Below are 27,691 nucleotides of genomic sequence, written 5' to 3' on the forward strand. Positions count from 1 at the left end.
TGTACACCTGGACCAACAACCTATAGCTGGTGCCCTGTACAAATGCAGACACAGTCACATTGTACACCTGGACCAACAGCCTACAGCTGGTGCCCTGTACAAATGCAGACACAGTCACATTTTACATCTGGACCAACAGCCTATAGCTGCTGTCCTGTACAAATGCAGACACAGTCAGATTTTACATCTGGACCAACAGCCTATAGCTGGTGTCCTGTACAAATGCAGACACAGTCACATTGTACACCTGGACCAACAGCCTACAGCTTGTGCTATGTGAAAATGCAGATACAGTCAGATTTTACACGTGGACCAACACCTATAGCTGGTGCCCTGTACAAATGCAGACACAGTCACATTTTACATCTGGACCAACAGCCTATAGCTGCTGTCCTGTACAAATGCAGACACAGTCACATTGTACACCTGGACCAACAGCCTACAGCTGGTGTCCTGTACAAATGCAGATAGAGTCAGATTTTACACGTGGACCAACAGCCTATAGCTGGTGTCCTGTACAAATGCAGACACAGTTACATTGTACACCTGGACCAACAGCCTACAGCTTGTGCTATGTAAAAATGCAGATAGAGTCAGATTTTACACGTGGACCAACAGCCTACACCTGGTGCCCTGTACAAATGCAGACACAGTCACATTGTACAACTGGACCAACAGCCTACAGCTTGTGCCATGTAAAAATGCAGATACAGTCAGATTTTACATGTGGACCAACAGCCTACAGCTGGTGCCCTGTACAAATGCAGACACAGTCAGATTTTACATCTGGACCAACAGCCTATAGCTGGTGTCCTGTACAAATGCAGACACAGTCACATTGTACACCTGGACCAACAGCCTACAGCTGGTGCCCTGTACAAATGCAGACACAGTCACAATTTACACCCAGACCAACAGCGTACAGCTGGTGCCCTGTACAAATGCAGACATAGTCACATTTTACATCTGGACCAACAGTCTATAGCTGGTGCCCTGTACAAATGCAGATAGAGTCAGATTTTACATGTCGACCAACACCCTACAGCTGGTGCCCTGTACAAATGCAGACACAGTCAGATTTTACACCTGGACCAACAGCGTACAGCTGGTGCCCTGTACAAATGCAGACACAGTCAGATTTTACACGTGGACCAACAGCCTACAGCTGGTGCCCTGTACAAATGCAGACACAGTCAGATTTTACACGTGGATCAACACCCTACAGCTGGTGCCCTGTACAAATGCAGACACAGTCAGATTTTACACCTAGACCAACAGCCTACAGCTGGTGCCCTGTACAAATGCAGACACAGTCAGATTTTACACCTGGACCAACAGCCTACAGCTGGTGCCCTGTACAAATGCAGACACAGTCACAATTTACACCCAGACCAACAGCGTACAGCTGGTGCCCTGTACAAATGCAGACACAGTCAGATTTTACACCTGGACCAACAGCCTACAGCTGGTGCCCTGTACAAATGCAGACACAGTCAGATTTTACACGTGGACCAACAGCCTACAGCTGGTGCCCTGTACAAATGCAGACACAGTCAGATTTTACACCTAGACCAACAGCCTACAGCTGGTGCCCTGTACAAATGCAGATAGAGTCAAATTTTACACCTGGACCAACAGCCTACAGCTGGTGCCCTGTACAAATGCAGATAGAGTCAAATTTTACACCTGGACCAACAGCCTACAGCTGGTGCCCTGTACAAATGCAGATAGAGTCAAATTTTACACCTGGACCAACAGCTTACAGCTTTTGCATGGATATGCACGTTAACATACCCGTAGTCATCATCATCATGTACCTCGGCTATCAATACATTACCTAAACATCTAGAAAATGAACTGATGGGTGTTTGTTATGAAATACCTTTGTTTTTATAGGCTGGATTGCTGTTGAGACTTTATGTTGTCACAGTGTCTCTGTGACTTCTGGCTCAAGTTCAGTATAATTGGATTGATACACATATGGATATTTTCTTCAGGGTTCCCTGATTTTCACTACAATGTAATCAGGTCTGAGGACCAAGCAGTTTGTCCATGAGTTAAATCAGCTGTTTGGCAATAAATGTAACTATCAGTTAGTCCTAGGATTAAATGAGCTCTTAAATTAAGAGTTCAGGAAACAAGCAGTTAATCAAAAGTTTAACTGTCAGTCAAAGACTTAAATGAGCAGTTAGTCCAATGGTTAACCCAGCAGTTAGACAAAGAGTTAAACTAGCAGTTCGTCTAAGAGTTAAATTATCACTTAGTGTAAAAGTCCTTTGAACTAGATGTTAGTCCTGAATCAAGCAGTTAGACCTGAAACATGCAGTTAGTCCTGAAACAAGCAGTTAGTCCTGAAATGAGCAGTTAGTCCTGAAACAACCAGTTAATCCTGACACAGGCAGTTAGCACTGAAACAAACAGTTAATTCTGAAACAAGCAGTTAGTCATGAAACAAGCAGTTAGTCCTGAAACAGGCAGTTAGTCCTGAAACAAGCAGTTAGTCCTGAAATGGACAGTTAGTCCTGAAACAGGCATTTAATCCTTAAACAAGCAGTTAGTCCTGAAACAGGAAATTAGTCCTGAAACAGGAAATTAGTAATGAAACAGGCAGTCAGTCCTGAAACAGGCAGTTAGTCTTTAAAGGAACAGTTTATAGTCCAAGGTTAAATGAAGAGTTAGCCCAAGTACATGTATTAAACAAACAGGTGGTTCAAGGTTAAATAACTTTTATGTAGTTTCATTCTTTCTTTAATGAGCCTGAGTTGGGTTCATGATGGTGAGGTTTGGACTTACTGGGATGCCTGGGATGAAATCAGATAAAATATCTGAATACTGGTAAAACAGCAGAAACAGATGTAGTCTTTTATAGCTTGCACACTAAATCATGCCTATAATCCCTTAATCTTTAATATAAAACATGATTCAAACAATTTATTTGCTTTTTCAGTGACTAACCATCATACACATGAATGACATATTTTCTGATGTTTGTTGTACACAGTATTAAATATCATAACACAAACATCAGATTTTTTGTTGTACAAAGTTCTTGTCCTGGTTGTTTGTTATGACCACTGAAAATGTCTTATGTAATATGTCAGTATAATTGATTACAATAACATAGAGCCTATCAGCTTATGTGTGGAACTGTACAGGCCAGATACTGTCTACATGTCCACTGTCCAGCACTGTAGCTTTATTGCTCTTTTGTTAAGCAGACTGTTTTGACTGACTTTGTTGTCTGGAATTTGCTTTCAGCATACTGGTGTTCCGATAGCCATGGTGTACAACGAGATGATCTCAACAAGTATGTGTGACATGAAATCTCTCACTACTATCACAACACATCCTTGAGTGTCTGCACAGATTGGGTTATGTTTGGGACAGTGGCCGAGAACTAATAACACTACCATATACACACGCATGTCATCTGCTATCTGCTGTCTTTCTGATTATGTGTACATGTACTGTATTGATGAGTCCTCTCCCTATATACATGTACATGTACAGTTAGTATTGATGAGTCCTCTCCCTATATCATGTACATGTACAGTTAGTATTGATGAGTCCTCTCCCTATATTCATGTACATGTAAATTTAGTATTGATGATTCCTCTCCCTGTATCATGTACATGTACAGTTAGTATTGATGAGTCCTCTCCCTATATTCATGTACATGTACAGTTAGTATTGATGAGTCCTCTCCCTATATTCATGTACATGTACAGTTAATATTGATGAGTCCTCTCCCTATATACATGTACATGTACAGTTAGTATTGATGATTCCTCTCCCTATATTCATGTACATGTACAGTTAGTATTGATGAGTCCTCTCCCTATATTCATGTACATGTACAGTTAGTATTGATGAGTCCTCTCCCTATATTCATGTACATGTACAGTTAATATTGATGAGTCCTCTCCCTATATACATGTACATGTACAGTTAGTATTGATGATTCCTCTCCCTATATTCATGTACATGTACAGTTAGTATTGATGAGTCCTCTCCCTATATACATGTACATGTACAGTTAGTATTGATGAGTCCTCTCCCTATATCATGTACATGTACAGTTAGTATTGATGAGTCCTCTCCCTATATTCATGTACATGTAAATTTAGTATTGATGATTCCTCTCCCTGTATCATGTACATGTACAGTTAGTATTGATGAGTCCTCTCCCTATATTCATGTACATGTACAGTTAGTATTGATGAGTCCTCTCCCTATATACATGTACATGTACAGTTAATATTGATGAGTCCTCTCCCTATATTCATGTACATGTGCAGTTAGTATTGATGAGTCCTCTCCCTATATTCATGTACATGTACAGTTAGTATTGATGATTCCTCTCCCTATATTCATGTACATGTACAGTTAATATTGATGAGTCCTCTCCCTATATTCATGTACATGTACAGTTAGTATTGATGAGTCCTCTCCCTATATTCATGTACATGTACAGTTAGTATTGATGAGTCCTCTGCCTATATACATGTACATGTACAGTTAGTATTGATTAGTCCTCTCCCTGCATACTTGTACATGTACAGTTAGTGTTGATGAGTCCTCTCCCTATATCATGTACATGTACAGTTAATATTGATGAGTCCTCTCCCTATATTCATGTACATGTACAGTTAGTATTGATGAGTCCTCTCCCTGCATACTTGTACATGTACAGTTAATATTGATGAGTCCTCTCCCTATATACATGTACATGTACAGTTAGTATTGATGAGTCCTCTCCCTGTATCATGTACATGTACAGTTAGTATTGATGAGTCCTCTCCCTATATCATGTACATGTACAGTTAGTATTGATGAGTCCTCTCCCTATATTCATGTACATGTACAGTTAATGTTGATGAGTCCTCTCCCTATATCATGTACATGTACAGTTAATATTGATGAGTCCTCTCCTTATATCATGTACATGTACAGTTAGTGTTGATGAGTCCTCTCCCTATATCATGTACATGTACAGTTAATATTGATGAGTCCTCTCCCTATATCATGTATATGTACAGTTAGTATTGATGATTCCTCTCCCTATATCATGTACATGTACAGTTAGTATTGATGAGTCCTCTCCCTATATCATGTACATGTACAGTTAATATTGATGAGTCCTCTCCTTATATCATGTACATGTACAGTTAGTGTTGATGAGTCCTCTCCCTATATCATGTACATGTACAGTTAATATTGATGGGTCCTCTCTCTATATACATGTACATGTACAGTTAGTATTGATGAGTCCTCTCCCTATATCATGTACATGTACAGTTAGTATTGATGGGTTCTCTCCCTATATACATGTACATGTACAGTTAGTATTGATGAGTCCTCTCCCTATATACATGTACATGTACAGTTAGTATTGATGAGTCCTCTCCTTATATCATGTACATGCACAGTTAGTGTTGATGAGTCCTCTCCCTATATACATGTACATGTACAGTTAATATTGATGAGTCCTCTCCCTATATTCATGTACATGTACAGTTAGTATTGATGGGTCCTCTCCCTATATCATGTACATGTACAGTTAGTGTTGATGAGTCCTCTCCCTATATACATGTACATGTACAGTTAGTGATGATGAGTCCCCTCCCTGCATACTTGTACATGTACAGTTAGTCTTGATGAGTCCTCTTCCTATATATATCTGTACATGTACAGTTAGTATTGATGAATCCTCTCTCTGTGTACTTGTACATTATGTCAGTAGTGATTATGTCCTTTTGACCAGCTTGTCTAACTGTATCTGGCTACTTGACATACTGATTTGATAAGAAGTACACTTCCTCCATGATGCAGAGAGTAACCCCTCAGAATGACTCGCAGGTTAACAGTGAACAAGGAAGAATTGATATTGTCAGTGTTGATAAACTTATACTGTTGGCCCATATATATATATATATATATATATCAGTTGTGAGTAAAATTTTAGCATGCCAAGATTGACTAACACATTTTGTATTACTGTTAAACATGTATGTAGGCCTATATGTATGCCTATACATGATGATGAGAACATAGGCATTCAATAGACATAAAAGAAAACGAATTCTGAAAGACCACCATCATCTCGTCGTCCTGTTCTGCATTTTAGGAAGTTAAAAATGTCTAAATGTTGGTGCATAAATTCCTATGCTAGAAATCTGTCTAGCTTCCATTCCCATGTAAAGGGAGGGTACTCTGTTGAAACTAGTGATACATATATTCAAGAGGTAAGTATGTTGTCATTACCCATACATGTATGCATGTCTCTATTATAGGCTGATTGTGCTCTGAGCATTATAAACCTCAAAAGAAAAACTCAGATTTGTCTTTCCTTTATCCTACATGAAGAACAAAGTCAACCCATGGAAGACAGCTCTCTTGGAGAGAGACCACCACCTCCTTGCCCTGGTGGAACCTACCCGGATGCCCCTAACCAGGAAAAGAGCACCCAGAGTATTTATATAGTAATGGATAGGAATAGCACAGGTTTGTCATATGCTCTCTCATTTATTATGTCTCAGATTCCATAAGACTTATACTTTCTTATGTGATTGGTTTTTTATGCCATGCTATAAATATTTTACTTGTAGAACAGCAGATAAGACTGATAGAAAAATCCCAGGGATTTAACAGTTACATTCATGATTGGCAGCTTTTCGTGGTTTTTGCAGCCACTGTTTGTCATAAATTGGTCGCACGCTGTATTCTCATTTTATCCAATGCCATGCCTTCATTATACTGTAAATGACCTAAAGTTTCATGCACAACGTGCACTGTAGAGGAAGGGATTATTGAGGTTAGGCCTACGTGGAAGTCACCTCATACTGTTATGTGGTGAACGATTGTCTGGTGTAAGTCACCTCATACCGTTATCTGGTGAACGATTATCCGGTGTAAGTCACCTCATACTGTTATCTATCTGGTGAATGATTGTCTGCTGTAAGTCACCTCATACTGTTATCTGGTGAACAATTGTCTGGTGGAAATCACCTCATACCTTTGTCTGATGAACGATTGTCTGGTGTAAGTCACCTCATACAGTTCTCTGGTGAATGATTGTCTGGTGGAAATCACCTCATATCGTTGTCTGGTGAACGATTGTCTGGTGTAAGTCACCTCATACAGTTCTCTGGTGAATGATTGTCTGGTGGAAGTCACCTCATACCATTATCTGGTGAACAGTTGTCTGGTGTAAGTCACCTCATACCGTTATCTGGTGAATGATTGTCTGGTGTAAGTCACCTCATACCGTTAGCTGGTGAACGATTGTCTGGTGGAAGTCACCTCATACGGTTCTCTGATGAATGATTGTCTAGTGTAAGTCACCTCATACTGTTCTCTGGTGAACGATTGTCTGGTGTAAGTCACCTCATACCATTATCTGGTGAACGATTATCCGGTGTAAGTCACCTCATACTGTTATCTATCTGATGAATGATTGTCTGGTGTAAGTCACCTCATACGGTTCTCTGGTGAATGATTGTCTGGTGGAAATCACCTCATACCGTTGTCTGGTGAACGATTGTCTGGTGTAAGTCACCTCATACAGTTCTCTGGTGAATGATTGTCTGATGGAAGTCACCTCATACCGTTATCTGGTGAATGATTGTCTGGTGTAAGTCACCTCATACCGTTAGCTGGTGAACGATTGTCTGGTGGAAGTCACCTCATACGGTTCTCTGATGAATGATTGTCTAGTGTAAGTCACCTCATACTGTTATCTGGTGAACGATTGTCTGGTGTAAGTCACCTCATACCATTATCTGGTGAACGATTATCCAGTGTAAGTCACCTCATACTGTTATCTATCTGATGAATGATTGTCTGGTGTAAGTCACCTCATACGGTTCTCTGGTGAATGATTGTCTGGTGGAAATCACCTCATACCGTTGTCTGGTGAACGATTGTCTGGTGTAAGTCACCTCATACAGTTCTCTGGTGAATGATTGTCTGATGGAAGTCACCTCATACCATTATCTGGTGAACAATTGTCTGGTGGAAGTCACCTCATACCGTTATCTGGTGAACGATTGTCTGGTGTAAGAACCTCATACTGTTATCTGGTGAACGATTGTCTGGTGGAAGTCACGTCATACCGTTGTCTGGTGAACAATTGTCTGGTGTAAGTCACCTCATACAGTTCTCTGGTGAATGATTGTATGGTGGAAGTCACCTCATACCTTTATCTGGTGAACGATTGTCTGGTGTAAGAACCTCATACTGTTATCTGGTGAACGATTGTCTGGTGGAAGTCACGTCATACCGTTGTCTGGTGAACAATTGTCTGGTGGAAGTCACCTCATACAGTTCTCTGGTGAATGATTGTCTGTTGTAAGTCACCTCATACTGTTATCTGGTGAACAATTGTCTGGTGGAAGTCACCTCATACCATTATCTGGTGAACTATTGTCTGGTGTAAGTCACCTCATACTGTTATCTGGTGAACGGTTGTCTGGTGGAAATCACCTCATACGGTTCTCTGGTGGACGATTGTCTGGTGGAAGTCACTTCATACCTTTATCTGGTGAACGATTGTCTGGTGTAAGAACCTCATACTGTTATCTGGTGAACGATTGTCTGGTGGAAGTCACATCATACCGTTTTCTGGTGAACAATTGTCTGGTGGAAGTCACCTCATACAGTTCTCTGGTGAATGATTGTCTGGTGTAAGTCACCTCATACCGTTATCTGGTGAACAATTGTCTGGTGGAAGTCACCTCATACCATTATCTGGTGAACTATTGTTTGGTGTAAGTCACCTCATACTGTTATCTGGTGAACGGTTGTCTGGTGGAAATCACCTCATACGGTTCTCTGGTGAACGATTGTCTGGTGGAAGTCACCTCATACCTTTATCTGGTGAACGGTTGTCTGGTGGAAGTCACCTCATACAGTTCTCTGGTGAACAGTTGTCTGGTGGAAGTCACCTCATACCATTATCTGGTGAACGATTGTCTGGTGTAAGTCACCTCATACCATTATCTGGTGAACAATTGTCTGGTGGAAGTCACCTCATACCGTTATCTGGTGAACGGTTGTCTGGTGTAAGTCACCTCATACCATTATCTGGTGAACGATTGTCTGGTGTAAGTCACCTCATACCGTTATCTGGTGAACAGTTGTCTGGTGGAAGTCACCTCATACTGTTCTCTGGTGAACGATTGTCTGGTGGAAGTCACCTCATACCATTATCTGGTGAACAATTGTCTGGTGGAAGTCACCTCATACGGTTCTCTGGTGAATGATTGTCTGGTGGAAGTCACCTCATACCGTTATCTGGTGAACGGTTGTCTGGTGGAAGTCACCTCATACCGTTATCTGGTGAATGATTATCTGGTGAGTGCCCTCAACATGCAACGAATTTGTGTACAAATGTATTTCAGCTGATAACGACTTTTTACAGAGAAATATCTGATATCAGCTTCCCGTATCAATGTAATTCCAATTAGTATGTCAATCTACATGCACATTTTGTTTCTTTACATTCGGATCAGTCCTCCTATTGCAGGAGAGTTCCTTTTTTTGCATTTTTAGGTCGGAACCTCCCATTACACACAGAGCACAAACTCCATGCGAGGATTCTGAATTGTACAATGTTTTACTTCTACATCTCTTGAGTAGCAGTGTGTGAGAGCCCGGCATATTGTAGACAGGATTTTGTTTCAGTTGTTATCATATTAGCAATTCGCACAACATTGTCACTCGCTTTATAAACAAAACGTGTTATGATTTCCTGTATACAGTTTTGCCCAGGCCTGATTTACGCATTGAGCAACAGATAGGATTATTGTTTTGCAGTTCGCTAGCAAAAATCACGTGATAGATGGATAGTGCACTCACATGTGTGGCAGTGCACGCGCATGTGTGGCAGTGCACTCGCACGTGTGGCGATGTACTTGCACGTGTGGTGGTGTCGCTTTGATTACAGTTTGACACCATCCTGTCTGCTGGTGGGCCTACATGTAGTTTGCAAGTATGGATTCACGGTATGCTAAATTCTTTCCCCAGCTTTGTTTACGGAAAGCCCTGCAGGTTATAAATGGATATTTGACAGAACACTTCACTTGAGTACAGGTACTGGGTAGTCACGCTTAATCTCCACAGAGTTTTATCCCAAATTCCCATTTATGACAAAAAAAAAAAAAAACGATAGTAAAACAATCAGCCTGTTGCACGTACTAAAATTATTATGATTAAAACTGAGGAAAACATGAACTGTTGTTGGTAGAAGCATAGACTAACTGCTCAGTGAAGCGTGAGCCTCTTTATTATTGTTGAACTGTCAGTATAATCCCCTAAGCACTCCTGATGCTCACCTGCGGCGCCAAGTCCGTAACAGCCACAAATGTACATGGGGTTTCACTAAGAATGGAAAACTAAATAGATATATGTAAAACTGTCATGAAAAGAGCAAGCTGAATGTTCATTCTAATGCTAGCTAGAGTAGTGCACATGTGGCTCTTTTGTACTGTGTCTGTAAAGGAGGACAGTGTATATTGTTGTGAATATTGTTTAATGAGGATTATCTCAAGTTCCTGTTATCTTTTCAGCATCAAATAGGACACATGATACATCAACTTACATGACCGCGTCTGAACTGCTCTCAACTAATACCAACCCCCCAGAGTGTTCTACCCACACTGAGGCTGCCCCATCTCCCCATCTGGCCATACTTTCACAGACCACCCTAAAGTCACAGAAAGCTAGCTCTAGTCCTTCTTCATCCACTCAGTCCATATCTGAGGATGGAGATGTTACAGGTAAGCATCAATGGTTGGATTCACTTGTAGCTGTGTTACGTGTGACAGGTGGGCAACCTGAAAACTAGAACAGGCCTGATTCAGTTGTAGCTTTGTTACGTGTGACAGGTGGGCAACCTGGAAACAAGAACAGGCCTGATTCACTGGTATGGGTTATGCGTGACAGGTGGGCAACCTGGAAACTAGAGAAGGACTGAATCACTTGTAGCTGTGTTACGCATGACAGGTGGGCAACCTGGAAACTAGAGCAGGACTGTTTCACTTGTAGCTGTGTAACAGTGACAGGTGGGCAGCCTGGAAACTAGAACAGGCCTGATTCAGTTGTAGCTGTGTTACATGTGACAGGTGGGCAACCTGGAAACTAGAACAGGCCTGATTCAGTTGTAGCTGTGTTACATGTGACAGTTGGGCAACCTGGAAACAAGAACAGGCCTGATTCACTTGTATGGGTTTTGCGTGACAGGTGGGCAACCTGGAAACTAGAGAAGGACTGAATCACTTGTAGCTGTGTTACGCGTGACAGGTGGGCAACCTGGAAACTAGAGCAGGACTGTTTCACTTGTAGCTGTGTAACAGTGACAGTTGGGCAGCCTGGAAACTAGAACAGGCCTGATTCAGTTGTAGCTGTGTTACATGTGACAGGTGGGCAACCTGGAAACTAGAGCTGGACTGATTCACTTGTACATGTGTTACATGTGACAGGTGGGCAACCTGGAAACTAGAGCAGGACTGATTCACTTGTTCATGTGTTATGTGTGACAGGTGGGCAACCTGGAAACTAGAACAGGCCTGAAACACTTGTACATGTGTTACGTGTGACAGGTGGGCAACCTGGAAACTAGAACAGGACTGATTCACTTGTACATGTGTTACGTGTGACAGGTGGGCAACCTGGAACCTAGAACAGGTCTGATTCACTTGTACATGTGTTACGTGTGACAGGTGGGCAACCTGGAAACTAGAGCAGGACTGATTCACTTGTACATGTGTTACGTGTGACAGGTGGGTGACCTGGAAACTAGAGCAGGCCTGATTCACTTGTACATGTGTTACGTGTGACAGGTGGGCAACCTGGAAACTAGAGCAGGACTGATTCACTTGTTCATGTGTTATGTGTGACAGGTGGGCAACCTGGAAACTAGAACAGGCCTGAAACACTTGTACATGTGTTACCTGTGACAGGTGGGCAACCTGGAAACTAGAGCAGGACTGATTCACTTGTACATGTGTTACGTGTGACAGGTGGGCAACCTGGAAACTAGAACAGGCCTGAAACACTTGTACATGTATTACGTGTGACAGGTGGGCAACCTGGAAACTAGAACAGGTCTGATTCACTTGTAGCTGTGTTACGTGTGACAGGTGGGCAACCTGGAAACTAGAGCAGGACTGAATCACTTGTACATGTATTACGTGTGACAGGTGGGCAACCTGGAAACTAGAACAGGCCTGATTCACTTGTAGCTGTGTTACGTGTGACAGGTGGGCAACCGGGAAACCAGAGCAGGACTGAATCACTTGTACATGTATTACGTGTGACAGGTGGGCAACCTGGAAACTAGAACAGGCCTGATTCACTTGTAGCTGTGTTACGTGTGACAGGTGGGCAACCGGGAAACCAGAGCAGGACTGAATCACTTGTACATGTATTACGTGTGACAGGTGGGCAACCTGGAAACTAGAACCTGAAAAATATAACAGGCCTGATTCACTGGTACGGGTTATGTGTGACAGGTGGACAACCTGGAAACTAGAACAGGTCTAATTCAGTTGTAGCTGTGTTACATGTGACAGGTGGGCAACCTGAAAACTAGAACAGGTCTGATTCACTTTTGGGTGTGTTACGTGTAACAGGTGGGCAACCTGGTAACCAGAGCAGGTGTGATTCCCTTGTACATATGTTAGGTTTGACATATGGGCAACCTGAAAACTAGAACAGGCCTGATTCACTGGTACAGGTTATGTGCAACAGTTGGGCACCCTGTAAACAAGAACTGATCCCAAAGTGTTCACATATGTAGGTAATGACTTATGGTAATGAAAATAGCAAGAGCCTACTGATTATTATGGGGTTTGTGTAAGATGTAGCTGGCTACATGTATGTAGTGCAAATATTTAATTTGTGTAATTGATTGTCTTCTTTTTTTAAGTGGAAGAAACATTAGTGCCTTAAATAAACCTGCTTGACCAACCTTCTGACATACAGTCATATAAAGTGTATGACCAACCTTCTGACTTACAGTCATATAAGGCACATGACCAACCTTCTGACATACAATCATATAAAGCACATGGCCATGCTTGTGACATACAGTCATATAAAACACATGACCAACCTCCTGACATACAGTCATAGAAAGCACATGACCAACCTTCTGACATAGTCATTTAAGGCACATGACCAACCTTCTGACTTACAGTCATATAAAGAGCATGACCAACCTTCTGACAGTCATAAAAAGTGTATGACCAACCTTCTAACACAGTCATATGAAGAGCATGACCAACCTTCCGACATACAGTCATATAAAGCACATGACTAACCTTCTGACACATAGTCATATAAAGCACTTGACCAACCTTCTGACACAACGTCATATAAAGCACATGACCAACCTTCTAACATAGTCATCTAAAGCACATGACCAACCTTCAGACATAGTCATATAAAGCACATGACCAACCTTCTGACACATAGTCATATAAAGCACATGACCAACCTTCTGACAGTCATAAAAAATGTATGACCAACCTTCTGACACAGTCATATGAAGAGCATGACCAACCTTCTGACATACAGTCATATAAAGCACATGACCAACCTTCTGACACAGTCATATAAAGCACATGACCAAACTTCTGACATAACGTCATATAAAGCACATGACCAACCTTCTGACATAGTCATATAAAGTACATGATCAACCTTCTGACACAGTTATATAAAGAGCATGGCCAACCTTTTGACATACAGTCATATAAAGAGCATGACCAACCATCTGACACAGTGATATATAGAGCATGACTAACCTTCTGACACAGTCATATTAAGTACATGACCAACCTTCTGACACAATCATATAAAGGGCATGACCAACCTTCTGACACAGTCATATTAAGGACATGACCAACCTTCTTACATTGTGATATAGGGCACATGACCAACCTTCTGACAGTCTTATAAAGCACATGACCAACCTTCTGACACAGTCATATAAAGGGCATGACCAACCTTCTGACATACAGTCATATAAAGCACATGACCAACATTCTGACATAGTCATGTAATGCACATGACCAACCTTCTGACACAGTCATATAAAGCACATGACCAACATTCTGACACAGTCATATAAAGAGCATGACCAACCTTCTGACACAGTCATATAAATCACATGATCAACCTTCTGACATACAGTCATATAAAGCAAATGCAGTACGAGCTGGACTTGAAAAATAACATGATACCTTTTGTGCAAAACCACATACCTTATGTGCAATACCACATACCACGGCACCAGTGTAATGGTTGAAGGACTTCACTACGTGGTTCTCACAAAGATTTAAACTCGGGTCTCTGCATCAGAAGTCCAGTGCTTTGCCAACAGAGCTAAAGGGAAATTCCCGCTTGCCACTGCTAATATAAGCGCTGGAAAGCTGCTCCCGTTACACTAATAATAAATGTCAGAAGATTACGATGTAACCTAAGACACATGTACAGTACACTCAGACCCTAGCCAAATATTCTGCACCAAGCGATTTCCAAAAAAACCTTTGTCATTATTTAAAAAAAATAAATGAACACGAAAAATCTTTTGATCTGCAATGAATTTGATGGTTTCTGTGGCAACCTACCTGTATGTGTCTGAATTTGATGGTTTCTATGACAACACACATGTATGTGTCTGGCTAGTAGATTTGATCTTACTATCTTGATTGGTGTGGTCATTTCCACTTGAGCAGATCTTCCCCGATGTAATTCTGACAGTGATGACCACTCAACATCCAGCCGAGCGAGTGGGTTGCAAGACGAGGTGATGAGGTCAGCAGCTGTAGGGGAAAGCACCTCCCAAACACCTCAGCCATTTTCACCTGCGCCACTACAAACAAAAAGTAGGTCCATGTGTTGTAGTGTCAGTAAGTCATGACTGATTCAGTGAGATTGACATGTTTCACGCTTTCTGACTACCTTTTACAACAAATCTACTCGTGTATTCTGTTATCAGATGTTATGATTCCTCAGTCTTTTGTCATGTTACCATTGGTTATTGTTTTAAGAGTATTATTTTGTGTACATTGATGAAATTGTACTTTTTGTCATAAATTATCAGTGAAGAGTGTGTATCTTGATCTGATTCAAGTAATTATGGTGCATATAAGACACGAAAAGTCTCAGTCAAAATAATAAGCAATGTCAACAAAAGTCTCATTTAAAATAATAAGCAATGTCAACATAAAGTCTCATTTAAAATAATAAGCAATGTCAACAAAAAGTCTCGTCGCAAGAGCACCTTCAACCATAGGATTTCCTGAACTTTATAAAATATAAGAGAAAAATTCTTCAATCTGTCAGTTCAACAAGAATCAGCTCTATAAATAACCTTGAAGCAATATGGTTTTGCAAAATGCCATGCCAGATGTTGGTGACTGACTCTGAGCCCTCTGGTTTCCACCACCCATTAAACTGGCTATCATTCTAAATGTAAAAAGTTATTATTAAAGTATGACATTAAATGACAATCAAGTAAATGAATCTGGTGGCATGCCTTTAATAGTTTTGAAATTCAGGAAGTGAACATTGTGAACATTTTAGGTGAAAGTGATGAATCTATGAGAGTGATAAATGAGCTGCTGCCCTACATGTGACATTAGAAATGTGGAATTCCTGGCCTTGTATCAAGTGTTCCATTTTCATGACAAGATTTTCTGGCCTTGTATCAAGTGTTTTATTTTCATGACAAGATTTCCTAGCCTTGTATCAAGTGTTATATTTTCATGACAAGATTTTCTGGCCTTGTATCAAGTGTTCCATTTTCATGACAAGATTTCCTGGCCTTGTACCAAGTGTTCCATTTTCATGACAAGATTTCCTGGCCTTGTATCAAATGTTCCATTTTCATGACAAGATTTCCTGACCTTGTACCAAGTGTTCCATTTTCATGACAAGATTTCCTGGCCTTGTATCAAGTGTTCCGTTTTCATGACAAGATTTCCTGGCCTTGTATCAAGTGTTCCATTTTCATGACAAGATTTCCTAGCCTTGTATCAAGTATTTTATTTTCACGACAAGATTTCCTAGCCTTGTATCAAGTGTTCCATTTTCCTGACAAGATTTCCTGGCCTTGTATCAAGTGTTCCATTTTGCATGACAAAATTTCCTGGCCTTGTATCAAGTGTTCCATTTTCATGACAAATTTCCTGGCCTTGTATTAAGTGTTCCATTTCCATGACAAGATTTCCTGACCTTGTATCAACTGTTCCATTTTCATGACAAGATTTCCTGACCTTGTATCAAGTGGTCCATTTTCATAACAAGGTTTCCTGGCCTTGTATCAAGTATTTCATTTTCATGGCAAGATTTCCTGGCCTTGTATTAAGTGTTCCATTTTCATATCAAGGTTTCCTGGCCTTGTATCAAGTGTTTTATTTTCATGACAGGATTTCCTGGCCTTGTGGCAAGTGTTTTATTTTCATGACAAGATTTCCTAGCCACGTATCAAGTGTTTTATTTTCATGACAAGATTTCCTGGCCTTGTATCAAGTGTTCCATTTTCATGACAAGATTTCCTGGCCTTGTATCAAGTGTTCCATTTTCATGACAAGATTTCCTGGCCTTGTATCAAGTGTACCATTTTCATGACAAGGTTTCCTGGTCTTGTATAAAGTGTTCCATTTTCATGACAAGATTTCCTGGCCTTGTATCAAGTGTTCCATTTTCATGACAAGATTTCCTGGCCTTGTATCAAATGTTCAATTTTCATGACAAGATTTCCTGGCCTTGTATCAAGTGTTTTATTTTCATGACAAGATTTCCTGGCCTTGTATCAAGTGTTTTATGACAAGATTTCCTGGCCTTGTATCAAGTGTTTTATTTTCATGACAAGATTACCTGGCCATGTATCAAGTGTTTTATTTTCATGACAAGATTTCCTGGCCTTGTATCAAGTGTTTTATGACAAGATTTCCTGGCCTTGTATCAAGTGTTTTATTTTCATGACAAGATTTCCTGGCCATGTATCAAGTGTTTTATTTTCATGACAAGATTTCCTGGCCTTGTATCAAGTGTTTTATGACAAGATTTCCTGGCCTTGTATCAAGTGTTTTATTTTCATGACAAGATTTCCTGGCCTTGTATCAAGTGTTTTATTTTCATGACAAGATTTCCTGGCCTTGTTTCAAGTGTTCTATTTTCATGACAAGATTTCCTGGTCTTGTATCAAGTGTTCCATTTTCATGACAAGATTTCCTGGCCTTGTATCAAGTGTTTTATTTTCATGACAAGATTTCCTGGCCTTGTATCAAGTGTTCTATTTTCATGACAAGATTTCCTGGTCTTGTATCAAGTGTTCCATTTTCATGACAAGATTTCCTGGCCTTGTATCAAGTGTTTTATTTTCATGACAAGATTTCCTAGCCTTGTATCAAGTGTTTTATTTTCATGACAAGATTTCCTGGCCTTGTGGCAAGTGTTCTATTTTCATGACAGGATTTCCTGGCCTTGTGGCAAGTGTTCCATTTTCATGACACGATTCAGAAGGACCTATTATTTAGCTGCCATCTTAATGTTGCAGAATTTTCCGTTGTGAACATGACTGGTATAAGCCAGAAGGACCAAGCCTTGAGAAACATCCTTCAATCTGCTGCTGAGGGCTCTGTGTCCATGGATGAAGCTAAGCAGCTAGTGACCAAATGGGATGAACAATATCGTAAAAGTCAGTCCACGTTTGACAGCAAATGGGTAAGCAGGGGTTTTTCTGTGAGTTTAACAAGTGTGCACATTATGTGCTCAAATATTTTTTACTCCGTTTTGTTTCTTACAAGAAAAATGCATCACTAAAACTGCCCCCAGTCTAATAGAAACTTTTATTTTGCTAATTCAGACCTGTTATTAAAATCTGACAAGTTTTTGTGTGTATCACTTACTTGTTTTTGTTTGGCATATATGTCATATTTGATATACCATGTAACTGAGATATAGTATTAAAATATTTTCCCTATGGATGCGATACTGCCAATGTGGTTTTAAAGTCATTATTTTATTTAAAGTCATTATTTTTAATTCAGGAGTACAAATATCTTTGATACATGTTTTATTTTTTGATTTTTAGAGGAATAAGAATTTGCCAGTTTACAAGTTCTTTGAAGAACATAGTTCACAGATATTCACCGTAGAAATACTGAGTATATATTTGTAAGTTTGGTAAGTTGAATTTAATACCAAATATATTTTTTCCAGAATGCAATCAAGGAATTTAAAACTACAACTTTAGCAGACAGTGATGAAACTACACCAGCTGTAGTTTCAGCTAGACCCAGGAAGAGCAGTTTTCTTTCAAAACTGTTCAAGAAAAAGACAAAGTCAACACCTGACCTATCCGTCGAGTCCAAGTTCAAAACAAAAGCTAAGGTAATGGAGAACTCATAAAACTAACTTCCCGACTGTATCAAGATGGTCCAAAGCTATCAACTACTTTGTTTTTTCCTTTATAACATCACTGTTATCAGTCACAGATGAAAACAATGCATTTATATGTCATTTGGACCGTTTATGCAGCTCCCCTTTTATTTTCCCATTAGTTTTCCCCTTTAATATCAGATGTTTATGATGCTTTATGTACATGTATTTACTCTAATGTAAAGTGAATTGTGATAATGCAAGCCATTGAGATGATATTAAATGTTATGTTCAAGCCTTTTAGGATAGCTCCAGAAAAAACAGATTTTTTTGAAAGGGACATGGAAGCAGGTAGTGAAAGGTGTTGAGATCAGCCATTTTATGAGCAGATTCTTGGATCCTCAGTTTCTTTAAGATGTATGACCCAAACATTTCTGTGTGTTTCTTATGTCTGTGTTTTCTGCTGTAGAAACCAGGGCGTTCTGGTATAACCAGTGTGATGACCCCTACCCCCCAGACCAATGTGATGACCCCCACATCACCGACATCCTCAGGTAACAAGATTGCAAGCTCAAGTGACAAGTAGCAGAATTCCACTGCATTAGTGTCATTTGTGACAAATGCAAAGTTTACAACTAATAAGCATAGTAAAACCATCAAATGTTAGTATAAACACTTTTCTCAATTTTGCTCATTTGTTCAAAGGTCATGTAGCATTGGTGTCCAGACCAGGTTCTTCTCTAAGTACCACACAACACTGGTGTCCAGACCAGGTTGCCCACTTCGTACCACACATCATGGGTGACCAGACCAGGTTGTCCACTTAGTACCACACAACACTGGTGTCCAGAGCAGGTTGTCCACTTAGTACCACACATCATTGGTGCCCAGACCAGGTTGTCAACTTAGTACCACACATCTTTGGTGCCCAGACCAGGTTGTCCACTCATACTAGACATCATTGGTGCCCAGACCAGGTTGTCCCCTTAGCACCACACAACACTGGTGCCCAGACCAGGTTGTCGACTTAGTACCACATATCATTGGTGCCCAGACCATGTTGTCGACAGTACCACTCATCATTGGTGCCCAGACCAGGTTGTCCACTTTGTACCACACAACACTAGTGCCCAGACCAGGTTTTCCACTTAGTACCACACAACACTGGTGTCCAGACCAGGATGCCGACAGTACCACACAACACTGGTGCCCAGACCAGGCTGTCAACCTGGTACCACACATCATTGGTGCCCAGACCAGGTTGTCCACTTAGTACCACACATCACTGGTGCCCAGACCAGGTTGTCCACTTTGTACCACCCAACACTGGTGTCCAGACCAGATTGTCCACTTAGTACCACACAACACTGGTGCCCAGACCAGGTTGTCCACTTCATACCACACATCATTGGTGCCCAGATCAGGTTGTCCACTTTGTACCACACATCAATGGAGCCCAGGCCAGGTTGTCCACTTAGTACCACACATCACTAGTGCCCAGACGAGGTTGTCCACTTCATACCACACATCATTGGTGTCCACATTGTACCACGCATCATTGGTGCACAGACCAGGCTGTCCACTTAGTACCACACAACACTGGGGTTCTGACCAGGTTGTCCACTTCGTACCAGACATCATTGGTGTCCACATTCTACCACGCATCATTTGTGCCCAGACCAGGTTGTCCACTTAGTACCACACAACATTGGTGCCCAGACCAGGTTGTCCACTTCGTAGCACACATCATTGGTGCCCAGACCAAGTTGTCGACTTAGTACCGCACAACACTGGTGCCCAGACCAGGTTGTCCACTTCGTACCAGACATCATTGGTGCCCAGACCAGGTTGTCGACTTAGTACCACACATCATTGGTGCCCAGACCAGGTTGTCCACTTCGTACCACACATCACTGGTGCCCAGACCAAGTTGTCGACTTATTACCGCACAACACTGGTGCCCAGACCAGGTTGTCCACTTCGTACCAGACATCATTGGTGCCCAGCCCAGGTTGTCGACTTAGTACCACACATCATTGGTGCCCAGACCAGGTTGTCCACTTAGTACCACACATCACTGGTGCCCAGACCAGGTTGTGGACTTTGTACCGCACAACACTGGTGCCCAGACCAGGTTGTCCACTTCGTACCAGACATAACTGGTGCTCATACCAGGTTGTCCACTTAGTACCACACATCTTTGGTGCCCAGACCAGGTTGTCCACTTTGTACCACACAACACTAGTGTCCAGACCAGATTGTCCACTTAGTACCACACAACACTGGTGCCCGGACCAGGTTGTCCACTTCATACCACACATCATTGGTTCCCAGACCAGGTAGTCCACTTTGTATCACACATCACTAGTGCCCAGGCCAGGTTGTGGACTTCGTACCACACATCACTGGTGCCCAGACCAGGTTGTCGACTTCGTACCAGACATCATTGGTGCCCAGCCCAGGTTGTCGACTTAGTACCACACATCATTGGTGCCCAGACCAGGTTGTCCACTTAGTACCACACATCACTGGTGCCCAGACCAGGTTGTCCACTTTGTACCGCACAACACTGGTGCCCAGACCAGGTTGTCCACTTCGTACCAGACATCATTGGTGCTTATACCAGGTTGTCCACTTAGTACCACACATCTTTGGTGCCCAGACGAGGTTGTCCACTTTGTACCACCCAACACTAGTGTCCAGACCAGATTGTCCACTTAGTACCACACAACACTGGTGCCCAGACCAGGTTGTCCACTTCATACCACACATCGTTGGTGCCCAGACCAGGTTGTCCACGTAGTACCACACATCAATGGTGCCCAGACCAGGTTGTCCACGTAGTACCACACATCTTTGGTGCCCACTTAGTACCACAAATCATTGGAGCTCTGACCAGGTTGTCCACTTAGTACCACACATCATTGGTGTCCACATTGTGCCACACATCATTGGTGCACAGACCAGGCTGTCCACTTAGTACCACACAACACTGGTATTCTGACCAGGTTGTCCACTTAGTACCACACATCATTGATGCCCAGACCAAGTTGTCCACTTCGTACCACACAACATTGGTGCCCAGACCAGGTTGTCCACTTCATACCACACATCGTTGGTGCCCACTTAGTACCACAAATCATTGGAGCTCTGACCAGGTTGTCCACTTAGTACCACACATCATTGGTGTCCACATTGTGCCACACATCATTGGTGCACAGACCAGGCTGTCCACTTAGTACCACACAACACTGGTGTTCTGACCAGGTTGTCCACTTAGTACCACACATCATTGATGCCCAGACCAAGTTGTCCACTTTGTACCACACAACATTGGTGCCCAGACCAGGTTGTCCACTTCATACCACACATCGTTGGTGCCCACATAGTACCACAAATCATTGGAGCTCTGACCAGGTTGTCCACTTAGTACCACACATCTTTGGTGCCCAGACCAGGTTGTCCACTTCGTACCACACAACACTGGTGCCCAGACCAGGTTGTCCACTTCATACCACACATCACTGGTGTCCACTTCATACCACACATCGTTGGTGCCCAGACCAGGCTGTCCACTTAGTACCACAGAACATTGGTGTTCTGACCAAGTTGTCCCCTAAATACCACACAACACTGGTGTCCAGACCAGGTTGTTCACTTTGTTTCACACGTCATTGTTGCCCAGACCAGGTTGTCAACTTAGTAGCACTCAAAATGTTCAAGGTTATTCCCTTTGTGGTACCCAGCATTGGTTGTCCACTTAGTGTCCCCACAGCATTAGAATCCAGAACAGGTTGTCCATTTACATGTAGTATCCTGCAGCTTTGATGTCCAGACCTACCAAGTTGTCCACTTTTTACCACCAGTAGGCCAGACCAGATTGTCCACTTACACTGTGTTTGCTACCATCAATAGACCAGACCAGGTTGTCCAATTTGTACCACCAGTAGGCTGTCCACTTTATGTAGTATCTGCACAGCATTACAGTCCAGACGAGGTTGTCCACCGACACATTGTACACCCATTCGACCAGACCAGGTTGTCCACTTTATATAGAATCCCCATAGCATTACAGTCCAGACAAGGTTGTCCACCCACACATTGTACATGCATTAGACCTGACCAGTTTGTCCACTTTATATAGTATCCCCATAGCTTTACAGTCCGGACAAAGTTGTCCACTTTATATAGTATCCGCACAGCATTACAGTGCAGACAAGGTTGTCGACTTTATATAATATCCGCACAGCATTACATTCCAGACAAAGTTGTCCACTTTATGTAGTATCCCCACAGCATTACATTCCAGACAAAGTTGTCCACTTTATGTAGTATCTGCACAGCATTACATTCCAGACAAGGTTGTCCACTTTGTGTAGTATCTGCACAGCATTACAGTCCAGACAAGGTTGTCCACCGACACATTGTATACCCATTCGACCAGACCAGGTTGTCCACTTTATATAGAATCCCCATAGCATTACAGTCCAGACAAGGTTGTCCACCCACACATTGTACATGCATTAGACCTGACCAGTTTGTCCACTTTATATAGTATCCCCATAGCTTTACAGTCCAGACAAAGTTGTCCACTTTATATAGTATCCGCACAGCATTACAGTGCAGACAAGGTTGTCGACTTTATATAATATCCGCACAGCATTACATTCCAGACAAAGTTGTCCACTTTATGTAGTATCCCCACAGCATTACATTCCAGACAAAGTTGTCCACTTTGTGTAGTATCCGCACAGCATTACAGTCCAGACAAGGTTGTCCATTTTATGTAGTATCCCCACAGCATTACAGTCCAGGCCAGGTTGTCGACTTTATATAATATCCGCACAGCATTACATTCCAGACAAAGTTGTCCACTTTATGTAGTATCCCCACAGCATTACATTCCAGACAAGGTTGTCCACTTTATGTAGTATCCCCACAGCATTACAGTCCAGGCCAGGTTGTCGACTTTATATAATATCCACACAGCATTACATTCCAGACAAGGTTGTCCACTTTATATAATATCCGCACAGCATTACAGTCCAGGCCAGGCTGTCCACTTTATATAATATCCGCACAGCATTACATTCCAGACAAAGTTGTCCACTTTATGTAGTATCCCCACAGCATTACATTCCAGACAAGGTTGTCCACTTTATATAGTATCCGCACAGCATTACAGTCCAGGCCAGGCTGTCCACTTTATATAATATCTGCACAGCATTACATTCCAGACAATGTTGTCCACTTTATGTAGTATCCCCACAGCATTACATTCCAGACAAAGTTGTCCACTTTATGTAGTATCCCCACAGCATTACATTCCAGACAAGGTTGTCCACTTTATATAGTATCCGCACAGCATTACAGTCCAGGCCAGGCTGTCCACTTTATATAATATCCGCACAGCATTACATTCCAGACAAAGTTGTCCACTTTATGTAGTATCCCCACAGCATTACATTCCAGACAAAGTTGTCCACTTTATATAGTATCCGCACAGCATTACAGTCCAGGCCAGGCTGTCCACTTTATATAATATCCGCACAGCATTACATTCCAGACAAAGTTGTCCACTTTATGTAGTATCCCCACAGCATTACATTCCAGACAAAGTTGTCCACTTTATGTAGTATCCCCACAGCATTACATTCCAGACAAAGTTGTCCACTTTATATAGTATCCGCACAGCATTACAGTCCAGGCCAGGCTGTCCACTTTATATAATATCCGCACAGCATTACATTCCAGACAAAGTTGTCCACTTTGTGTAGTATCTGCACAGTATTACAGTCCAGACAATGTTGTCAACTTTATATAGTATCCCCACAGCATTACATTCCAGACAAAGTTGTCCACTTTATGTAGCATCAGCACAGCATTACAGTCCAGACAAGGTTGTCCACTTTATGCAGTATCTGCACAGCATTACAGTCCAGGCCAGGTTGTCCACTTTATGTAGCATCCGCACAGCATTGCATTCCAGACAAGGTTGTCGACTTTATGTAGTATCTACACAGCATTACATTCCAGGCCAGGTTGTCGACTTTATATAATATCCGCACAGCATTACATTCCAGACAAAGTTGTCGACTTTATGTAGTATCTCCACAGCATTACATTCCAGACAAGGTTGTCGACTTTATGTAGTATCCCCACAGCATTACATTCCAGACAAGGTTGTCGACTTTATATAGTATCCCCACAGCATTACATTCCAGACAAGGTTGTCCACGTTATATAGTATCCCCACAGCATTACATTCCAGACAAGGTTGTCGACTTTATGTAGTATCCCCACAGCATTACATTCCAGACAAGGTTGTCCACTTTATGTAGTATCTGCACAGCATTACATTGCAGACAAGGTTGTCGACTTTATATAATATCCGCACAGCATTACATTCCAGACAAAGTTGTCCACTTTATGTAGTATCCCCACAGCATTACAGTCCAGACAAGGTTGTCCACCCACACATTGTACATGCATTAGACCTGACCAGTTTGTCCACTTTATATAGTATCCCCACAGCATTACAGTCCAAACAAGGTTGTCGACTTTATATAGTGTCTGCACAGCATTACAGTCCAGGCCAGGTTGTCCACTTTATATAATATTCGCACAGCATTACAGTCCGAACAAGGTTGTCCACTTTATATAATATCCGCACAGCATTACATTCCAGACAAGGTTGTCCACTTCACGTAGCATCCGCACAGCATTACATTCCAGACAAAGTTGTCCACTTTATGTAGTATACCCACAGTATTACAGTCCAGGCCAGGTTGTCCACTTTATATAATATCCGCACAGCATTACAGTCCAGACAAGGTTGTCGACTTTATATAATATCTGCACAGCATTACATTCCAGACAAGGTTGTCCACTTCACGTAGCATCCGCACAGCATTACAGTCCAGACAAAGTTGTCCACTTTATGTAGTATCTACACAGTATTACAGTCCAGGCCAGGTTGTCCACTTTATATAATATCTGCACAGCATTACATTCCAGACAAAGTTGTCCACTTTATGTAGCATCTACACAGTATTAAAGTCCAGACAATGTTGTCAACTTTATATAGTATCCCCACAGCATTACAGTCCAGGCCAGGCTGTCCACTTTATGTAGCATCCGCACAGCATTGCATTCCAGACAAAGTTGTCCACTTTGTGTAGTATCTGCACAGCATTACATTCCAGACAATGTTGTCCACTTTATGTAGTATCTGCACAGCATTACAGTCCAGACAAGGTTGTCCACTTTGTATAGTATCCCCACATCATTACAGTCCAGACAAGGTTGTCCACCGACACATTGTACACCCATTCGACCAGACAAAGTTGTCCACTTTATATAGTATCCCCACACTATTACAGTCCAGGCAAGGTTTTCAACTTTATGTAGTATCCCCACAGCATGTGTGGTGTAAAGAAAAGTCCATAATTTGCGACTCGCTGTCTTTGTTCTGATTATTTTACTTCATGATTATAATTTGATAGTATCAGTATTGTTATTGTTGCTTGAGTCCTCTTCCTTTTCATCTTAAAGGCCTAGTTTTTCTGGTTTGTTCCAGGTCCAGGAGTGAAGCTGAAAAATGTAAGTCTTAAGTGATATGTACAAGTACACTATATCATGGCTCATGGTAAGTAGTTAATGCTACAGAAACAGTGAACAATATATAGTGGTGGATGATAGGTACAAGATGGTGCATCATATATACATGCTCCTACATACAGTACTGCTATATACATGTAGTGGTGCGTGACAAGTCAGATGTGACGCTTGATGTGCATGGATGAGTACAATACTGATATGTAGATGTTGTGGTGCATGACAAGTCAGATGTGACGCTTGATGTGCATGGACAGGTACAATACTGATATGTAGATGTTGTGGTGCATGACAAGTCAGATGTGACGCTTGATGTGCATGGACAGGTACAATACTGATATGTAGATGTTGTGGTGCATGACAAGTCACTTGTGACGCTTGATGTGCATGGATGAGTACAGTACCAATATGTAGATGCCGTGGTGCGTGAGAAGTCAGATGTGACGCGTGCTGTGCATGGATGAGTACAGTACCAATATGTAGATGCCGTGGTGCGTGAGAAGTCAGATGTGACACGTGCTGTGCATGGATGAGTACAGTACCAATATGTAGATGCCGTGGTGTGTGAGAAGTCAGATGTGACACGTGCTGTGCATGGATGAGTACAGTACCAATATGTAGATGCCGTGGTGTGTGAGAAGTCAGATGTGACACGTGCTGTGCATGGATGAGTACAGTACCAATATGTAGATGCCGTGGCATGTAAGAAGTCAGATGTGACACGTGCTGTGCATGGATGAGTACGGTACCAATATGTAGATGCCGTGGTGTGTGAGAAGTCAGATGTGACACGTGCTGTGCATGGATGAGTACGGTACCAATATGTAGATGCCGTGGTGTGTGAGAAGTCAGATGTGACACATGCTGTGCATGGATGAGTACGGTACCAATATGTAGATGCCATTGTGTGTGAGAAGTCAGATGTGACACGTGCTGTGCATGGATGAGTACAGTACCAATATGTAGATGCCGTGGTGTGTGAGAAGTCAGATGTGACACGTGCTGTGCATGGATGAGTACAGTACCAATATGTAGATGCCGTGGTGTGTGAGAAGTCAGATGTGACACGTGCTGTGCATGGATGAGTACAGTACCAATATGTAGATGCCGTGGTGTGTGAGAAGTCAGATGTGACACGTGCTGTGCATGGATGAGTACAGTACCAATATGTAGATGCCGTGGTGTGTGAGAAGTCAGATGTGACACGTGCTGTGCATGGATGAGTACAGTACCAATATGTAGATGCCGTGGTGTGTGAGAAGTCAGATGTGACACGTGCTGTGCATGGATGAGTACAGTACCAATATGTAGATGCCGTGGTGTGTGAGAAGTCAGATGTGACACGTGCTGTGCATGGATGAGTACAGTACCAATATGTTGATGCCGTGGTGTGTGAGAAGTCAGATGTGACACGTGCCGTGCATGGATGAGTACAGTACCAATATGTAGATGCCGTGGTGTGTGAGAAGTCAGATGTGACACGTGCCGTGCATGGATGAGTACAGTACCAATATGTAGATGCCGTTGTGTGTGAGAAGTCAGATGTGACACGTGCTGTGCATGGATGAGTACGGTACCAATGTGTAGATGCCATTGTGTGTGAGAAATCAGATTTGACACATGCTGTGCATGGATGAGTACGGTACCAATATGTAGATGCCATGGTGTGTGAGAAGTCAGA

At 42.1% G+C, this 27,691-nt stretch overlaps 1 protein-coding gene across 1 annotated transcript in view; it reads left to right on the top strand.

Moving 5' to 3' along the window:
- LOC135474932 (phosphoinositide 3-kinase adapter protein 1-like) overlaps window positions 1–27,691 on the top strand; it is a 58,739-nt gene that overhangs the window by 23,386 nt on the left and 7,662 nt on the right. Inside the window, exons 7-14 of the mRNA XM_064754630.1 lie at window positions 3,259–3,307; window positions 6,367–6,504; window positions 10,569–10,778; window positions 14,742–14,891; window positions 17,570–17,736; window positions 18,235–18,405; window positions 18,863–18,947; window positions 25,973–25,995. Of these exons, the coding sequence (XP_064610700.1) occupies window positions 3,259–3,307; window positions 6,367–6,504; window positions 10,569–10,778; window positions 14,742–14,891; window positions 17,570–17,736; window positions 18,235–18,405; window positions 18,863–18,947; window positions 25,973–25,995 (993 nt within the window). The remainder of the gene's footprint in view (window positions 1–3,258; window positions 3,308–6,366; window positions 6,505–10,568; window positions 10,779–14,741; window positions 14,892–17,569; window positions 17,737–18,234; window positions 18,406–18,862; window positions 18,948–25,972; window positions 25,996–27,691) is intronic.

This window comes from Liolophura sinensis, chromosome 1, assembly GCF_032854445.1.
Source record: "Liolophura sinensis isolate JHLJ2023 chromosome 1, CUHK_Ljap_v2, whole genome shotgun sequence".
Taxonomy (NCBI): domain Eukaryota; kingdom Metazoa; phylum Mollusca; class Polyplacophora; order Chitonida; family Chitonidae; genus Liolophura; species Liolophura sinensis.